Source organism: Amblyomma americanum, chromosome 11, assembly GCF_052857255.1.
Source record: "Amblyomma americanum isolate KBUSLIRL-KWMA chromosome 11, ASM5285725v1, whole genome shotgun sequence".
NCBI classification, from domain to species: Eukaryota; Metazoa; Arthropoda; class Arachnida; order Ixodida; family Ixodidae; genus Amblyomma; species Amblyomma americanum.
The window spans coordinates 27,092,017-27,110,810 of NC_135507.1; the positions used below are offsets into that span (position 1 = coordinate 27,092,017).

At 44.5% G+C, this 18,794-nt stretch overlaps 1 protein-coding gene across 2 annotated transcripts in view; it reads right to left on the minus strand.

The window, feature by feature from the left end:
• g (adaptor-related protein complex 3, delta 1 subunit-like garnet) overlaps nucleotides 1–18,473 on the minus strand; it is a 46,866-nt gene extending 28,393 nt beyond the window's left edge. Inside the window, exons 1-12 of one of the 2 annotated variants that reach the window (XM_077643698.1) lie at nucleotides 18,260–18,473; nucleotides 17,307–17,402; nucleotides 15,736–15,816; nucleotides 14,967–15,047; nucleotides 14,780–14,887; nucleotides 12,937–13,066; nucleotides 12,669–12,808; nucleotides 8,484–8,557; nucleotides 5,647–5,696; nucleotides 2,654–2,682; nucleotides 2,078–2,126; nucleotides 881–1,026 (exon numbers count right to left, since the gene is read on the minus strand). In XM_077643698.1, coding sequence (XP_077499824.1) covers nucleotides 881–1,026; nucleotides 2,078–2,126; nucleotides 2,654–2,682; nucleotides 5,647–5,696; nucleotides 8,484–8,557; nucleotides 12,669–12,808; nucleotides 12,937–13,066; nucleotides 14,780–14,887; nucleotides 14,967–15,047; nucleotides 15,736–15,816; nucleotides 17,307–17,402; nucleotides 18,260–18,355 — 1,080 coding nt within the window. In that variant the 5' untranslated portion in view covers nucleotides 18,356–18,473. Of the gene's footprint in view, nucleotides 1–880; nucleotides 1,027–2,077; nucleotides 2,127–2,653; nucleotides 2,704–5,646; nucleotides 5,697–8,483; nucleotides 8,558–12,668; nucleotides 12,809–12,936; nucleotides 13,067–14,779; nucleotides 14,888–14,966; nucleotides 15,048–15,735; nucleotides 15,817–17,306; nucleotides 17,403–18,259 lie in introns of both variants that reach the window. The other variant, XM_077643697.1, reaches the window with a different exon arrangement.
• Nucleotides 18,474–18,794: the final 321 nt, after the last annotated feature.

Below are 18,794 nucleotides of genomic sequence, written 5' to 3' on the forward strand. Positions count from 1 at the left end.
ACGGCAACGCATGGCTTCAGTAAACCACAAAACAAAACCAAGGCTGCTTTCACTGGAGGTTCCACACAAATTAAACTTGCCATGGGTGAAACCATGCACACACAATCCCAATCATAATGCTTTTCAAAGGCAAGAAGCACTACTACCATGACATGATGTAACGCCAACTAAAACTGCAGCCAAAAAGTTCAGGACCATTGTAAGGCAAGTAAGATTAAACGGGGAAAAGGGGGTGACACAGCAAGCTATCCATCCTATCCACAATGCCCATTGCACCCCTTCTAACTTGGACCAGCTCATATCCCCGTTGCTCTGAGACACAGGTCACACTTGAGCTTCTAGTTGCAGCTGTCATTTGGGATCCATCAAGCGCCATTCCTACCAGTATCCTCCACAGCAGTGATGGCAGTCATGCTGAAACAGATTTACTAGAGGTCTTTTCACAAAGTTGAACAAAATTAACATGCACCGTAGATGCAAGAAGGCGAATGCTCGTACAACAGCCTGGCGCATGCAACCTCTCCACAGTGGCCTGGCATTCTCGATGGTAAAGAAAATATTTAATACTTCTGGGGCCAGGTCAAATACAGAGGCGAGAGCAGGTCAAAGTAGTGCACCTGCGAAAATTCTTATGTGAAAGAAGAACTTCCGTTCTGACAAAAAGAAGAAAGAACAGCTGCTTCAGTACCAGATGAGAATTTATGCATGCCTTCTGCCTTTCTAGTCTTGTTGCGCCACATTCGGTTCAACAGCAGCCCTTTGTCCTAGTACTTCCACAGTGTCCAAATCTCTCTCAAGAGGTCCCAAATGAGCCCAGCTTTCCAGACGCCCCCTTACAATGCTATGACCAAAAGCTAAAATGCACAAGCGGGCTGCCCACCATGCCATAGAGCAGGTCCAGTGCTCTGAGCCGGATCGACTCGTCCTTGTCATCAAGGCACTGTAACACCAGGTCCTTGTGGGCCTGCACACTCCGGGGATGGGTCTTCAGGATCTTGGACATAGCCAGCAGACCCAGGTACTTCACTGAACAGGGAGAGGTGAAAAAAAATGGGCATAAGGGTGAACAATACATCCCAGTGCATCCAATGATGACAAGACATCGTGCCACCAGAACCAGGACAGAAGCTGCCCCACGACCACAACTGCAATGCAGTCAGACGCAATACGAAGACCATGAACATGAAAATACACAGAACAATACGACTTCTAGCTCACCTCGGATTAGCATGCTTGAAAAGGGGCGTCCTAGACATCCATATGTAGACAGGGCACATATGCCGATGCACTGCTGCTCTCAAGACGGGTATGTCGCCTCACATGCACTGTCCACGAGAGGTTAAACTCCCTTCTTTCGCCACATAAGTCAGAAACAAAACTGTGCAGCAAGGCTGCCTACTGCCTTATTCCAGCAAAGTAATCACATGTTGATTTGCTTTAAATATTTTTCCCCCTTCCTCTCTGCTCGCAGCAAAGAGGCCTCACCGTATCAATGCACCCAATTACTCCGCACATACTGTTCCCAAGAAAACTTGGCCCACAACACCAAGAGCTGCAGCAGAAGGGTAAAACGAGAAGCAAGAAAGTGGTAACAGTGCTTATGAGCAATTGTAAAAGCATACAGTATTAGCCCTCTCGATTTGAGCTGCAATGCTCAGGATGTGACAGATGATCAGTTCTCGAAGCCCAGATATGCTAGAAAATGTGTAGAACTGCCCGTCAAAGCACAACGTAAAACAAACAACGCTTATGCAACGTTGGGTGCTCCATGTGCAGCCACGTTGATTTACTGTGAAGTGGAGACCTCAGCTGTTCTGAACATGGTGGTACACATCAAAAACAGGAAGGGGAACATCTAACTGGCATGCAACCAACAAATACTACCCGAAGTACGACTTAGTCGAACGTTAAAAGATTTTCTTAGGTTTCAAATATGGATAGATTGGGTTCCTGAGTGTAAGCTAGAAGTTCCCCTTAGGAGCACTACCCACATCTGGTAGAGCGCTTGCACCAATGTATCCATTGCAGACAAAATGTGAGGCAAACAGAAGACAGAAGAAGAGAACTACAAGCTTACGGTTTTGATCAGAGTCTTCTATCAGTATCCTGAGCTTCTGGACGCACAGCTGCAGAGAATTGATGAAAACACCAAACAGTCTGACAAGATTCACAAAAATTTTTAAAAGGAACACCCAGAAACAAGTAAACTTAACGCCGCGAAGTAAACCACGGGCTATGAGAGACGCTGTAGTGGAGGGCTCCGAAGTAAATTAGACAACCTTTAACGTGCATAATCGCAAGCTGTTTAGTCACTGTTTTACGGGCTACTATATAACACAAATACAACAAGCAAAAGTGGCTCCAAAGCTTGTGCTAACTGCTTACAAACAAATGCGCCAGGGCAGTTAAGAAAAACTTTAATATCAAAAACAGTTTTCAGAAAGCATGCAAGACATTATTATTAAAAAAACCCCAATGTTTCGGATTTGAACAATTATGCACCAAGAGAGTCGTCACAAATCATTTTAACAAAAATTTAAGACGCATGCAAGAAATTATGACTCACAAAATAAGGTGCCCAGTTTACCACAGGGTTGGCTTACAGAAAAAATGCATTCCGTTTAAGTGGACCACCCATGCAAGGTACACCTACCTGTATGGAGGCAGAGTGGTTTGGCATTCCTGAAGATATAGAAATCAAGACTGTAAGCGTGGCAAAAAGAACGAAAAAAAAGGGGGCAGAAAAAAAAATTGGGAGTAAAAAATGCAAGGAAACAAGGAATGCGAAAGCAAAGCGACAATATGGCGGGGATAACCACACCCGAGACAGGAGATGGCGGCAAAGGTGACAGCGAAGGGTGATGAGCCCGTGGTGGTTGGGACGGCAGATGGGAGAGTGGCAGAGAGAAGAGAGAGAGGGAGAGGAGATGACCGTTAATTATCGAAACAACTTTACAAAAAAAAAAAACAGACACAAACACAAAAACAGGTTTGTTTCGAACAAAGGACAAACACACGACACAGAGAAGAGATGTTTCAATGGTGGTTGAAAGTCCCTAAAGAATTTGTGGTTAAACCTAACATAACGATATCTGGCACTTAAAGAGACACTGAGGACAACACCGTCAAGTCTTTCGCAGCGACAGCTGTTAAGGTCACATTTCCTGATTCTGCTCGGCAGTAGCGGCGTAATTGTGGACAATGAGTAAAGGGAAGGCGCCACTCCATGTTGTAGCAAACAACGCATTCAACACTGCAAACAGATGCTACTGAACCTCGCATTACACAGACGTGGTAACTGTACTGCATTTTTTGGGGGGTAAAATCTAATGGATAGGCATTTTGTGGCTGAGCTGAGATTTGCCCTAAAAAATTCGAAGTTAAAGACGAAATATTTTTCCTCAAAGTCTACTCTGAAATCGTGATGTCGGTGATGAGAATTAACATCTTGCTTTGCTTTGAGGTGTTTTCCATGTTTTATATCTGACATTTTATCCTCACGGCAAAAAAAAAAAAAATTACCTCAGCAATCAGGCCCATAATCTTTCGTTTTCTCGCCTGTGCATTAAAATATTTCCCCTGGCATCATAGCAGATTAATCGTGAAAATGGCCTGCTGCGGCATCATCCATCTTTCATATTTCACTCTTTGCTAAGTTACAATAACCTCATTACCAGTGAAAACTAGCCTCTTCCATCATCAGAAAGTGGTGATTCAGCCTAGACCAGCCTCAATCTGTCCTCAGTGCCCCTGTAAGGGCCACTGTTGTCACCAAGACTGGACACGCCTATTTGGAAGGCATGAGCACGCTTTACAACAACGAAGTGAACAATGCTTCAATTTAAACAAATAAAAAGGGGAAAAATAAACTCACAAACACACATGAACGAAACATACAGACAGTAAACTGTTTCAAATAGCGGAACGGCGAGAATAAACACTCCCTATATACTCACAGTGCTGCTCATCTACTTACAGCCATTTCACCCCCAGAACTTAGCAAGCTGAAAGTTCACTGATCAAAACAAGAGCATTTCGAAACACTCAAGACGCATATGTTCGCCAGCATGGGGAGCTTATGATGAGACAACAATCCGCCCGCCAGTTTTGTCCCACATGCACTGTACCAAGAGGTGATTTTTGGCAGTAAAGTTTCAGGAACTAAATGGATGTCCCATAAGCTTCATGAGCTGTAAGCTCATTAGCATTTGATAACAACAAACTAACGAAAGCTATCAACCCGCACTTGCAGCTTGCGATACGTGGCCACAGAAGGTTGTTCACAAGCATAGCTGGCTCAAGGTGCCAGAAGCAAGGAGTATTTATATATGGCACCGCCACATACGAAGATCTTTAGTCAGAATGAACAATGTGCTTAAGGCTGCCAGCTTAGTTCATCGCAAGCAGTACACCAGAGCTTTGCAGTTAGGTTTGGTTCACTGCCCAGTTTAAGGAGACCAACTGCACAACTGCGTGTAGCAATGTCGGCTGAAGTTTGGCAAGAGCTTAGATTGCCGAGCTTCATGGAGTTTCAAGCTGGTGGATGGCGCGAATATGCATAAAAGCCTTGCCGCTGCTTAATACAATAGAATCTCGGTGATATGAATACAAGCAAGGCAGCAACGTGGGCTAGTTGTTTGTACATTTGGTGTGAATAAAGCACTGCACACTAGCAAAAACGACAACTGGAACGGGGGACACAGGACAAGCGCGTTTGTCCTGTGTCCCCCGCTCCAGTTGTCGTTTTTGTTAGTGTGTAGCGCGTTATTCACAACCAAATACGAATATAGTTGATATGAATTTCGTGATGATACAAATTCGTGAAATTCCCCGGCCAGAGAGCACTGTGAACGATGCGCAGAATATCAGATGTTCCGAATTCTCTTCCTTGCCTCTATGAATGATACAAACGCGCAAGCCATGACTGCACCCTTCAAGCATGGTCCGCACATCGCCAAAGTCGCGATCGCTAATCGTGCGGTACGCACCGCGCGCACCGAGTGGCAGTGCGGGGCCCACACTTAGTCAAAGTCACGATCACTAATTGCACGGTACGCATCGCGAGTAGCGAACTGTGGCCGCAAGCAGTGAATAAATCCTATCAGCCATAAACAGATCTGTGTGCATGCATTTTTCACGCTTCTGCATACGAATTTTGTTCGTTTGGATGATACAAAATTTCGGATTATGTAAATTTTTTTGCGACCCCATGAGATTCTTATCACCGAGGTTCTACTGTAATACTTACAGCCTTTGTCAAAAGTGATGAGCCTAAGGTGTTTTCTTCTCTTACAAGTTCAAAAATAGCACTCCCTGCAGATGACTAAGAAATCCATCAGCAAATGTCACCACAGTGGTGGTGCCATGTTTTACTGAAGCTTGCCTTAAACTGTCGGAAAGTTGCTCTGAATAGTCACATGCTGCTGGTTACAATTTCTCAACCTTGATGGTGGTTTTTGGTAAAGAGACAGTAGCTCAGCACAAGCAAGGCAGTGATAACCAAAACTGCATTCTTGGCCAAACAGGCATCCCAGACTTCACTGTGTTAAGCACCTGCAACCAGATAAACCTGACGTGTGGGCAGTGTGTGTGTGTGTGCAACGGGGAGTGTAGTGAGGAGGCTGGGATTCTGCGGGCAGCCCTTACCTGCAATTACTGTGTTGATGCACTCATACAACAGGGACATTGCAGAGGTGCTGAAATGAACAAATGTTGAGTAAACACAATTAACAATAGCCACAGATTAATTTCATCCACCGAAAGATCATTACACACGCGGCAATCATTCCACAAGAATATCACAGACCCGTTTGCGTTCGCCAAATAACTCATCACATGAAACAAAGCTTTTGTGTTTCATTGCTGCCAGTACTTCCTCAATAACTCATTTGCTTATTGTTAAACCTCAGCACTTAATTATTAAACCTACACGCTTCTCGACCCGATTGTTCCCTAGCCATCAACGTTGTATAATACCCTCTGAATCACCTGTGGCACAGCGGAAAAATGCAAACATTTTCATTTGTGCATACAGATCTACATGAACTACTAACATAATTACAGAAACAGCCTTGTCCAACATAGCTGCCAAAGCAAGGTCAAAATGTCAGCTGCCAGATATGTAGGAGGTCTGCTAAAGGATAAATTCAACGAAAAGCTAACTGTAACAGTAAAACAGCCCAAAATTTCTGTGCTCCACAGGAAGCAAATATGAATTTTGCTCCTGATTTACTGCGTGCACATGCACACTTGCCTGAAGTTTTACTGTCTTTAGATTTTCACAAATAATCAAAATTGGCTACATTTAATAATCCTCTAATGAACTTTTGTTTATCAAATCTCTCAGTTTTTACGTCCCTGCAATGAACGGATGCCATCCTGAGAATTTGTAACTTTCATCCTAAGTCTTCAATGACTGGGCTAATTACAGAGCTTACAGCCCGTGCTGAGCTCCCTCAGCACGCGCACGCAATTTTTCCAGCTGAATCAGTGTTAAGGACCACATGATGCGTGTGAGGAAGGTGGTCCCAGCACTACCTGAATGCCAAATAAAAAAAAAACAGGTATAACATGGGACCGCTTTACGAGACTTGCAAGACATCTTTGCACTTTCCTAATATGCTCTCTAATGTTGAAGCGCACCTGAATGAAGCCTGAATGCAGAGCCCAATGTGCAAGTGAACTAAACTTTCCCTTAGATATTAAAATAAAACAGAGTGTTAGCCCACACAACTAAAAAAAAAGCAAATGTACAGTCTGCCACAAAAGTTCCCAAGCCAGAGTTTCCATACAGCACTCGCACCATCTTTCACGCGACTTTGCTCGACTGTTTGCCCTCATTTATGCTTGCGCTCTGCCATCTTTGAACGAACACAGAACATGGAACACAAACTGAATATGGCATATATTAAATGTTTACTGCATTCTAATGACAAAGAAGCAAATCTCCACGAGAACAGAGCTTTTATGCGCTATAAAAGGCAAAAAATTATGTCACTGCCAGCAGTCATTTTTCCAAGCAAACTGCATTAATGTCAGGCGGTTTTTTTTGCTTGCAAGTATCTATAGCTAGGCCACACAGACAACCACTTACGGCCAGTTATCATGGAGTCAATGTTCTAAATGTCAAGAGCTTGAATTGAGCGGCACGAAAAGCCATTCCCTTTCCAGCTCTAAATTTTTTCGCCATAAATCACATCTTTTCCTGCTGAATGCAATTCAAGAAAGCCGCAATGAATAAAATATTCCAATTTTACAAAAAAGAAATTGTACGGAGCTCTGCTCTGTGTCCCTTCAAGAATGAATGGCTGCCAACTTGCCCATTCATTTCACCATTCAATTGAGCTCACAGGCCTGTGGTTGCAGTTGGGTAGCGGGCGTCTCTTGGTGAAGCTACCCTGTTAATTTCTCAGCATGAGGTCACGAACGAACAGCGCAATTCCTCCTAGAAGTGCTTAGATGAAAAACCAGCAACCAGCAGCGACCGTTGGGCTGAGTCCCGGCCTTGCACTCACCCCAGTCAATGATACTCTGGCCAGAAAACTTTTGCCACATAGAGTATCCACAGCTATACACAGACCACATGAGACACAAAAATTCGTTGCATAAAGAAAAATCTAAATATAGGACAAGTTAGTGCATAACCTGAATGATGCCACAACAGATTATGTCTGTACCTTGATACAAACATATCAAGTTGTATCCTGATACCCAGTAGTAAACAAAACTGCCTGCAACATATTTTTTTTATTTATGTTCTCGATGCATGCAAGAAACTGGTATGTAGTGCGGGCCCATACCTGCACACTCCAAACTGCTTCGTAAAACGTCTCTGCTAGTAGTGAGCACAGAGACAAGGCCGGGCAGAAAGTGACGACAACGCAGCTGGTGGTCGTATTTTGTAAGACGCGCTGTACACAACAAAGGAATGCCGGCGGGGGAGCATTCCCGCCATGTTCACTCCGGAAGATATCCCAAATACTGGGCACACTCTAACTTTCACTGTTTCGTGTGTTTCACGCGCCCATTTCTTTGCAGAACCCACGGCTTCTTTTCACTATTTGAATACTGCAAGCTGACAAAGAAAGGCGTGGTACCATGGCACCTGGCTTTCCAGCCTATGTTTAACATGGCAGTCTTTTAACATGGTCACTCTGCTCGGCCTTGCTTCTGCCTCTCAACATGCACGCGCCGATTGCTACTACTTCAAACCCTAGTGCAGATGCACTAACTGCTCAGCCAGTCCAGGAAAAGCAGCTGCATGTGCTCACTAACTACGCAAAACAAAACTAAAAGCAGGCTCGCATTTTGCAGGCGGGCAGCAATGGCCGTTACAAAGGGATGAAGAAAAAAAAAAGAACGAGAAAGTGAAAACAGTAGACCTACTAAGGCAGGCCACTCTATATAAACTCAAAGTCACAGGAGGACAGAAGCACAAAAAGAAGGAAAAAAAAAAACCACGCCAGCAGCCGTGCCTTGGTTACCTGTGGATTAAGTTAGTTAGGGGCTCGATCAACTTTTTTCCCAGCCTAGGCTCAAGGGGGGTGAGGGCGCCAAACTGCAAAGGGAGACCGCACACAGACACGGTGTGCGTGTGTGCACTTTAAAATCCATTAGATGCACAAACAACCGGCCAAAGGGCCAGCCATGTGACACAACCTGCGTAGTACACGAACACTTCCTGATCCGTTCTTTCAAGGCAGTGGTGAAACTAAGGTGCAAGAGGTCAATGAATTCTAGACCGTGTCGCATGTGCTCAAGTTCACGCAGACTTTTTTTCTCATCATCTGCAAGGTTTCTGCTGCTTTACGCTAAAAAAAATAAAAGCAAAAATGCTGCTTTCAGGGGGACTTCCATAGGCACTCTGTATATGAAAAGGCTCAGACGTAACTTCAAAAAGATACTTGTTATAGGAGCATCCAAAAAAAATGTGGCATGTCCTATGGCTATCTCTCAGACAAAAGCAAATGGTATAAATCAGACCCAGCATCAAAATGGAGGTCTGACAATTTATCTAGAAAGGAATTGAGAGGTGACTGGAAAAGAAAAGAAATAAAATGCTTCCTGAGCTGCACAGCTAAAAGATTGGCCTTTATTTATCAAAGCCAACACAAGGTGCCCTTTCTAACATTACAATTTTTGCTTCAAGATTACATTGAAGACTAGGGCACCCAAGATAAACTACAGGTCTGACCTGCATGATATTATTACATAAAGATAAAGATAGTAGTACAAGGGAATGGTTTTTATATTGTGTACCTGATGCTTGTATTGTTTTTTTTTTCATTTACAAAATGCTCAATCATTGCCCTACACAAACATCAAGCAGGAATGGCTACAAGTTGTGAAACAGATATATATCTTTAACCATCGCTTCCTTACATATACTTCCCAGTGAAGAACGTGGCCAAGTCTGCGCTTGGTAGATGCAAACCAAAGTTCGGCTCAAATTCAGCCGTGCAGCACACAAGCAGCAGCTTGCAACAATAATAGCAGCAGCAGAGGTGGCATCACAAACAATGCACAAAGCACTGAAGCATTGCATCGTAAGCTGGCCTGACACCAGCCAGCTACAAATCCGCATGACAGAAGCTACGGCGAAACTGTCAGCGTGTCAGGCACACACATGCTCAAGCGCAAGGCAAAAGCCGCCCACACAGCCGCTAACGACAGCACTATGTAGTAGTTCCCGAGGGAGGCACCAGGCGATCAAGGCATTAACGCATTGGCCATTACCTGCGTATTATGTTAATGAGCGGCTGACTCAACTTTCTACCCAGCCTGGGCTCAATGTAGGTCAGAACCCCAAACTGGATGGAGAGAGAAAGAGAAAGAGGGGGTGAGGGGGTACAGGTGGACCAGGACAGACAAGAGAGAGAGAGATAGACAGAGCAAGGCACGACAATAGCCGAGACAAGACGCAGACAGACAGGCGTGCAACAAACACTGGCGGAGATGAGAAACAGCCCGAAAGGAAGCCATCATCGCAGGTGGCAACAAGGTGAACACAGTCTGCCCACACAGCGCGCACATCCACCATGCTGTTATAATATGCTTGACAGAAAGGCAGGCTTTTTTCCTCTGCACAAAAATAAAAACAGAAGGCCAACAGTGAGAAGCAGCTTCATCGCACTATGCTTCAAAGTTTAGCAGCAAAACCTCCTTTCTTTTCCAGTCACCAATGTGAAACACAAGAAAAACTAGGTTTGTATGCATCCAAAAGACAATTCTGTCAACAATTTGCAAGTAATACTTCCTTTTTAGTTTTTTTTTTTTTCCCTGAATAACTACAAATAGACAGGTGCTGACCAACACATCACTGCCAATAGTTATCACTGCGTCTCAACATAGTCCAGACGTAAACATACAGCAGTGGTCAAAAGACTTCAGGCCACAGGGTCAACTTTCGAGCCACTAATGGCATACGTAAAGCTCGACAAGTCCGCAAAGACATTAACAAGAGTATTCCTCAGTCTCCGGAGATTTTGAACTTCGGGTGTGCTTTAACTGCCCAACTACACAGCTCAGAAGCAAACCGTGCGGCTTTAAGGCTTTTTAATAAAGATGCACAACCGGTGGCAAAATAAGTCTCGGCATGCGACAGGCGGCCAGAATCAGATAAAACTGCATCGTCGCGGCGTCTGATGTAGCACCTCTGGTGTCGAGACATCGCGATGCACGTGCGCGTCCGTCCTTTCATGCTCGCAGCCCTGTCTCTTTTCTCGCCTGCAATGAACTAGCTGATTGCATGCAGCGTTTAGCGGTAGGGGTCGCTTTCTTTATTCAGAGCGTAACGCTCGCAGTTCGGAGGGCGCACATCAAAGTGCGAGCGTGAGGTAGCGAATAAAGAGAGGGGCCCCTACCGCCAAACGCTGCATGCTATCAGCTAGTCCACTGCAGGCGACAAAAAAGATATGGCTGCGAGCATGAAAGGACGCGCATGCGAACTGTGATGTTTCGACACCACAAGTGCGTCAGACGGCGCGACGATGCAGTTTTTTCTGATTCTGGCCGCCTGTCGCATGCCCCGACTTATTTTGCCGCCGGTTGTAGTAAACCCCTTGCAGCAGTGAACACACTATTATAAAGAAGGCAAAACTGATACCACTGTATTGCTGTGCTAAGATAACAGAAGCAGAACACACAGTTTCGGCACTCAACAAGTTATCACCGTCCGCGTTCCAGCAGCAAGGGTGGCTCATTCAGTACAAAAGCCAGGTGTGATATACCTGACCCAAAAGAAAGGTGCATTTGTGAGTGCCCCGCCATTACAGCATAGCCATTCCCTATTCCTCATTCCTATTTTTTTTGGTACAGTTCACAGCAAAAGTTTATGGGCGCTGAAAGAAATTGATTCTAGCACAGCTTTACAACTCGGTCACTTGATGCAGATACCAGCGGATAGAGATTGCATGTCCCCTCACATCTGCAAGCGTTTCAGGTGATTAGCTTTACTGAAAAGCACGGATAAACATTTTCTTCCACAAATCCACGTCAAAGAAATCTGTTCCTCATTTCTTCGAGGGCACTTTCCACACATGAAAACTACAAACTTGAAATAACAACTACCAAAAATGAATTAGAGCATAGCAAGCGTTATTAATAAGCCTTTTCAAAGTCTAGGATTTCTGCGTCTGTAATCAACAAAACAAGCTTTAGGCACAAATGTTAATGAGCACTGTTTTTTTAAAGTATGAACATGCATTCAGAAGCAAGCGTTCCCCCTCCACCCACCCCAACACTTTTTATAGAAATACTAGACTTGCAACTTCAGTACTGTGCATCCTGGCTGGATATCTCTGTAGCTATGGGCTTTCTTTGAGAGAATTTTTCACCAAAGTGAAAATAACTTTAGCCTACAGTAACCAACAGCACGCCAACATGTCACGGCTTTTTCTGTAATACACAGACTCGAAGCCTCACACAGCAGCATTCACACAGCCCATAGCATCCCGTTAAAAACTGCAGCAGAGTCTATATTTCGCAAGGAACGTTTCACAAACAGCTACGTTAGTACTTTTAACAACCAAATTCTCACTATCTGTTGGGAATGACGCTGCACAAAATAAGTTCAGGCTGATGAACACAAGTTCTAAGCTCAGCTTGTTGCTCAAACAGCTCAACAAAGAAAGGTTGCCACTGTTTTTGTTTCGGCACGACAACCCAACTGGTACACAGTAAGGAAAAGAGTCCTCAGGAGTCACAGGTATGTGCATAAGTTACATTAGCATTCACTTCCTCCTATTTTCTGGTTTCATATTTTCGCTTCTTTACTCTTCTTGATCCCCTTCCTAACTTCCTCACAGGCTGCCAATTAGTAATAATCAGTGCAAGTTTTAACTTATGTCTACGCTTTCTTAGTAGACTTGTTTTGATCACTCTTAAGTGTAGGCTACCAACCAATGCTCCAAACTTTCACTCAAGATCAATCCAATTTTTTTCAAACCACTTAAACAGTCAGACTACATCATTTTCTTGATACAACACAGATATTGGTAGGTTGATGTATGTAGACAAGTTGCCTTAGCATAACATGAGATTATAAGACATGAAAGTGGCACTCTCTTCAACCCTGTCCTCGCATTACGTTACACTGCCCAACGCAACAAACATTTTCAAAAGGCTGAAGTGCAGTCACAGCCTCAGTCGACCAAACACTGTCTGCTCACCAACTTGATGATCTTGATCAGCATCCAGTTGTTTGTAGAGCTGGTCATCAACTTGAAGAAGACTGGGGCCAGTGACAGGTAGTTCTTGGGGTTCTTCCGTGCCAGCTCACAGATGACATTCACTGAAGCTGACTGCACACCTGCACACAGAAAAAAAAAAAAAGTTAAAGTGGATCTCTGGACCGCAATTTTCCAGCTTCTGATAAAATTTTTCTTGACCCTGAATTTGCTGTGCTCTGATGCGCAAGCGTAATGGTGGTCTCCATACCCGGGTCTGGATCTTCAAGTTTTTCCTTGAGTCGTGGAAACGCAGGCCTCAAAGCATCCGGAAACCGGAGGAAAATTTTATACATGAGCAGCACCGCCTTCTTGCGCAGATACGGCTTTGTGGACGTGAGCTGGAATGCAGGGACAACAACTCATATGTTGCACCAGACATCTAGTATGTGCAAGAGCTATGAATAAATAAAAAAAATTAACATAAGATAGGAACAACAACACTTGGCCCACTTCAATTCCACCTTGAGAACACAGCGCTTGCAGACAAAGGACCTTTGGTCCTTTGTCTGCAAGCGCTGTGTTCTCAAGATGTACCCCAACCAACTCGCCCAGCAACAAACCTTGTTCAATTCCACAACAGGCTTCCCCCAAGAAAGCACTCTTCATCAACACCAATCCGAAGCGTTATATGAGCCAACCCATGTACTACCCGAGGACAAAACTCTTCAGGACATGTGAGCCATAATGAAAGCCAATACCTCCGTCATTAGTACGAAAGCTCTATTCCGGACGTACCAACTCCGAGCAACAATCTTTTCTTGCTTTGTGCTCCGAACTAACCCGAGCTTACCCAAGTTACTCGGGCGAGCTCGGGTTAGTTTGGAGGATCGTTGCGCAAGCTGCAGCCAATAGGAGGAAGCTCGGGTAAGTTCGGTGGATTGTCACGCCAGCTGTAGCCAATGGGAGACAGGTGGCAGTTAAATCAAGGATTGGTCGCAACAAGTTGCTCTGGAAGAGCAACGTGGGTCGCACCGTTCTTACCGGTGGCTGTGATAGAAACAGCCACCTGTCAGTGCAGTGGTGCATCACTTAACCGCAGCACTACTGCACTGGTAGTGGTATGAAAACTCGTCGTGATCTATGAATGTTAAATAGAGAATCCAGTTCAGCATATAAGGGCATTTACCCACTAAAGCCCTTAAGACGGAGCATAAATGTCCCCTGCTTATGCAAGTGTACTTGGTTAGCTCACTTTATACCCCTACCACTTTGTTAACTAGTTCCTCAAGACCACACCAGTGGAGACGAAAAACTGGCTTCAGTGCTGTAATGCGTGATAGTGAAATAACGTGGCCACTGACAAACAAAGCCCCTATGCGCCAAAACCACTTTTTGCGCGACCTCAAGACTTTTGGCCTCGACAGTACATGTGGCTGGTGCTTAAAAGTGAAATGAGGACTTTGGTAGTGCTCGCACAAAAAGGACTCATTATTTTTGAAATAGTAATAGTAATACCAGTGTTAGATTGTGTTACCTCACACCCAACATATAAGCTGCCAAATTCCAAATGTGTAGGCAAAAAAATTTTACTGCATGAAAAAAGCGACTAACATGAATCGGTTGCAGCGTGAAGTGGTTGACTGCACCAATAATGGCTAGGTCAGGAAACACCATGGACGCATGTTTGGTTTGGTTTGGTTTATAAGAGTTTAACGTCCCAAAGCAACTCAGGCTATGAGAGACCCCGTAGTGAAGGGCTCCAAAAATTTCGACCACCTGGGTTTCTTTAATGTGCACTGACATCGCACAGTACACGGGCCTCTAGAATTTCGCCTCCATCGAGATTCGACCGCCGCGACCGGGATCAAACCCGCGCCTTTCGGGCCGGCAGCCGAGCGCCATAACCACTCAGCCACCGCGGTGGTCCATGGCAGCATGTGATAAGAATAAATGAGGAAAATCACTACCATGGTGCTCTGCCCAGAAGTCAGCACAGCCCCATCAAGTGGCTCATGGCCACTTGATGGGGCTATAACCCCATACCATCAGCTACTTTCGTCGACGAAAATAGTTTATCCTCCTCCTCAGAGAAAGACCATCTAGACACTCACTAGCGTCATCACATCATTGGCCAGATCACGGGCCAGGTCAGCCGTCACGAAGCAGGCCAGGCCACTCATGGCCGTGCCAGAGTCGTACATGCCTTGACTATTTAGGTCCTGTAAAACAACAGCAGTACGTCAAGCTCGGAAAGTTCTAGCTACGGCTCAAAGGCGCATCGCAAAGAGAAGACCATACCTTTCGAATCATGTTAGTGGTGAGCATAAGGACATCTGTGCCTTCGTGGAAGCTTTGAGACGCGGCCAGGTAACCAATACGCTGTGGACAACGAGAAAAAGAGTTCAACGTAAGCTTTATTCTCTCTTGGAGAAGGTCACCTCTTATATTCTTAAACTTCCTTTCAATAAGACCAAGAAACAAGAGATGCTTACACAGTTACTACAAAGTAAAAAATTTCACATCTATGCAGGTTCATTAGTCACAGTGATTTGCATCATCAACCCCATTTCAACTTCTGTGCTGGTTTCTTTTCAATCAGATGACATTATGTACATTGGAACATAACGGTCAATTCAAACATATAAACACAGAGCATTCTGGTACATGCTATAGCCATAATTAGGGCATTAAAAAATTAAACATCCACCCACTTTTGAAGCAACTGCAAACCTCTTTTTAGGACATGTAAAGTACATCCTTCAGTGATCAGCAAGCATCACAACAAACAGTCCTGAATTACATGCGGTCACGGTCACACACCTAAGCTGCCATTAAAGACAAGTTGTATGCTGGACAGCTCAATGGTTTCCTACAGCATCACATACTGCAACACAACTAGTGAAGAAACACTCTCCATAACTGAGAACCTTCCACCAGGCAAAAGCAAATGCAGGCGTGCATTTACCCGCTTGAAAATCTGTGTATGCAATTATATACTTAAAAATGCTAACAAAAATGCCCTGAAAGCGTAACACTGACATGTTCACACAAATGAAGTGCAGTTCACCTTGTATGTAAACTTTGTTGAGCTCATGACTTCAATAATGTTGAAGGCTGCCCAGCTGATGTCGTAACCTAACATTTGGAGCTGCAAGAAATACAGGGAGAAAAGCCACATAGAGTAACTTCAGAATTCACTAACCATAGTTTATCAAAACCAAATTTCCTGGCATTGCCCCCGAAGTTGCGCCACCAAATCTGTCCAGCAGAAGCCATTCTACCACCGAGTCCAATGACCACAGTGTCCAATGACTACAGGCACATATCTGACCTAAACAGCTTGCAACAACTTGCAAGCCCAGACCAAGGGCAGAACATCTTAAGTAACGGAATGACTGCAAATAGTGTGCAATCACAAACCACGACAAAGCCCCGGGAAACCTCCCCAACTTTTCTGAAATATTTTAAACCCTAGAGTAGCACTTGCTTTATATTTTAATTAAATAACTAGCAAACAAGGCACCTAATACTTCCATACGTAAAAGTCCAAGGCCTTCATATACCAAAGCATTTAAAACCCGCACACATCTCAGAAGAGAAACAAACATGTTCCATTGTACCTGGTGCCACACGTAACTTGTGACATATTTGCAGAGTATGACCTTTGTAGCAGTGGTCATTTTAATTGTTACTCTCACCCCTCATATGCTAATAAATGCACAAGCCAAAGCACTATGTTCTGTATGCTTAACAACAGCCGCATAGTTTCCATCTTGAGTTCTCACTCACATATCTTTAACAGCTGGAATGACATAAAGCAAGACAGCATAAGTGCTCAATGGGTCAACCCACGAGCCACCCTCATTTCACAAATGGTTGGTTCGTCTCTTATGTGCGTGACTGAGCGGTATTCCACAGGATCACAATGTCAAAACTGTCATTAAATGCAGCAGATGACTACATAAAATTAGCCATCAGAAAGATATAAGATATTGGCACAGAGCTTAAAGCAATGAATAAAACATAGGAGAAAAAGTCCAAGTTTTAAGATTGGGAAAGGCAGCTTGCCAACACATTAGGAAATAAAGAAGTTAGAAATGGGCTTTATCGCTGATGTATATCATCGATAAACCCCAGCTGTAAAGGTAGCTGTATATGACAATTTATACGTCAAAAGACATAGCAGTAACCACTGACAAAGAAAACTCGAGCTGGCACCTCCAGGCAGCAGAGGTTGAACACAAAATAACGTAAAAAACTGCATCGATCAAATTTACAGTATCGAATGTTCACCACATTATGCGCGAACCACAACTCAAGGCACCCTATACGCAAGATGGAAGGTAACCCAGCCGTCACCAAAAAACGTTTTCATTTCAACATGCGACAATGTGCAACAAGCAAGGTTGCAAATCCAATTTTTATAGGTATCTTTGCAGGAAGTACAAAACACAGCGTCTGTAACAAACATGTGACCTCAACTTTTGCTTCCAAGCTACTGCTCCCTAAGCTGCCTCTGGGTGCTGATAAGTTAAGGGACCTTTATCACGCTTACTGAAGATATATCTGCTGCACAGGACATGAAAACTGAATGCACAATCTTATCCTCCTACACACAGAAAACGATGCGTTGCTCACGTAAGCTAGCTTTGCAACAGCATTCGCCTTGACAGACATATTTTCCTGTCGCAGCTCTTCCTTGATTTCGTCGATGCATTGTGAGATGTATTTTGTCTGAAAATAAAACAAACAAAAAACGCGGTCAGTGTACTCGTCACGTTACTGAACCCAGCGACGAGTAGCGATAAGGTAACACTAATTATCAGAGTGAATAGTGTAATTGAATTAAGGTTTCAACGGCCCACGGCAGCAAATTGGTACATTCGCTGCGCTCCTTACGCAGGCAAAGATTTATTGAAACATAAAAACAACCACAGCAACCTTAGCGCAGGCTGCAGAAAACAAGACCGCCACTTCCAAGTGTCTTCGCTTGAACCGGGAAGTAACGAAACCAGTTCACCATGCTACTAATACTGATAACAAGGAATTCTAAAGCCAGTGCTCATTAAAGCAAGCCAGACAAACACGAACACATTAACCCGGGGGGAGAACCAGCGACTTGCTCTAGTTGCATGGCTAGCACAAGCAAATTACGGGAACACACGAATGGATTCCGATGAGACATGACATACGGAATGGAAGCCTCTGCTGATCGCTTTAAGCTTCAAAGTATGCGCTGCATGCACTTTAACAGTGAGAGCTGTCAGAACGCTGTACAGCTGTCAGGCACCCGAAACCTAGCAGGATCGGCCTTTCAGGCAGGTCGCCACAGGGGCTAAAGTACAAATAAACTAGAGCAGGCGCACGGCGACCAATAAATCGCAGCGCTCTTGACGCGACGGCCGTGCTCGTCACGTCGCATCGTGCAGGCTACTGAAAAGTGACGCCGGCGTGAAGACGGCAAGGAACGAGCCAAGAGCCGCCGGGCCTTTAACTAATCGCGCAAACTCTGCAACCTGACGCCCAGAAATATGGACTAGGCCTCCTCCCAGCCGAGCGAAAAGGGGAGTTTTCGACGCCACAGATCTCACCTCGTTCTCCTTGTTGTTTCTTATTCCGCGGACAAGATCCGTCAAATTCTTGTCGAACATACGTTCGATGTTACCCTTGACTTTCCTTAAGGCCATTTCTTACACTCGGTGATCGCTACATGAAGCTTCTAAAGTCGAAAAACAAAAAAAAACCTAGCCAACACAAGCGCCCGACCGACGGACCGTCTTGCGTGGACCGACAGAGATGTCACGTGACATCCAGGTCGTTTACTGCCGCCCCCTGACGATCTTCCAGAGAAGTTGCTACATTGAAAAACTGCTTGGGACTGGCAGGAAGACTGGTCTACGTGCGAAACCAATGAATTCCTCATGCGTTATGCAAGTCCAACGCTTTATTTCCTTCAAATTTTTTCCTCGTCGTAAGTACAAACAGCACGTTCATATTAGTTCCCCGCTACAACACACACGATTCTTGGGAAACAGTGCTTTTCAAGTGTGTGTCGTGCGTACATTGGAGAAGCCCATTAGCGCAGCGTGCAAGATATAAATAATAATAACAATAAAAAGTACTTAC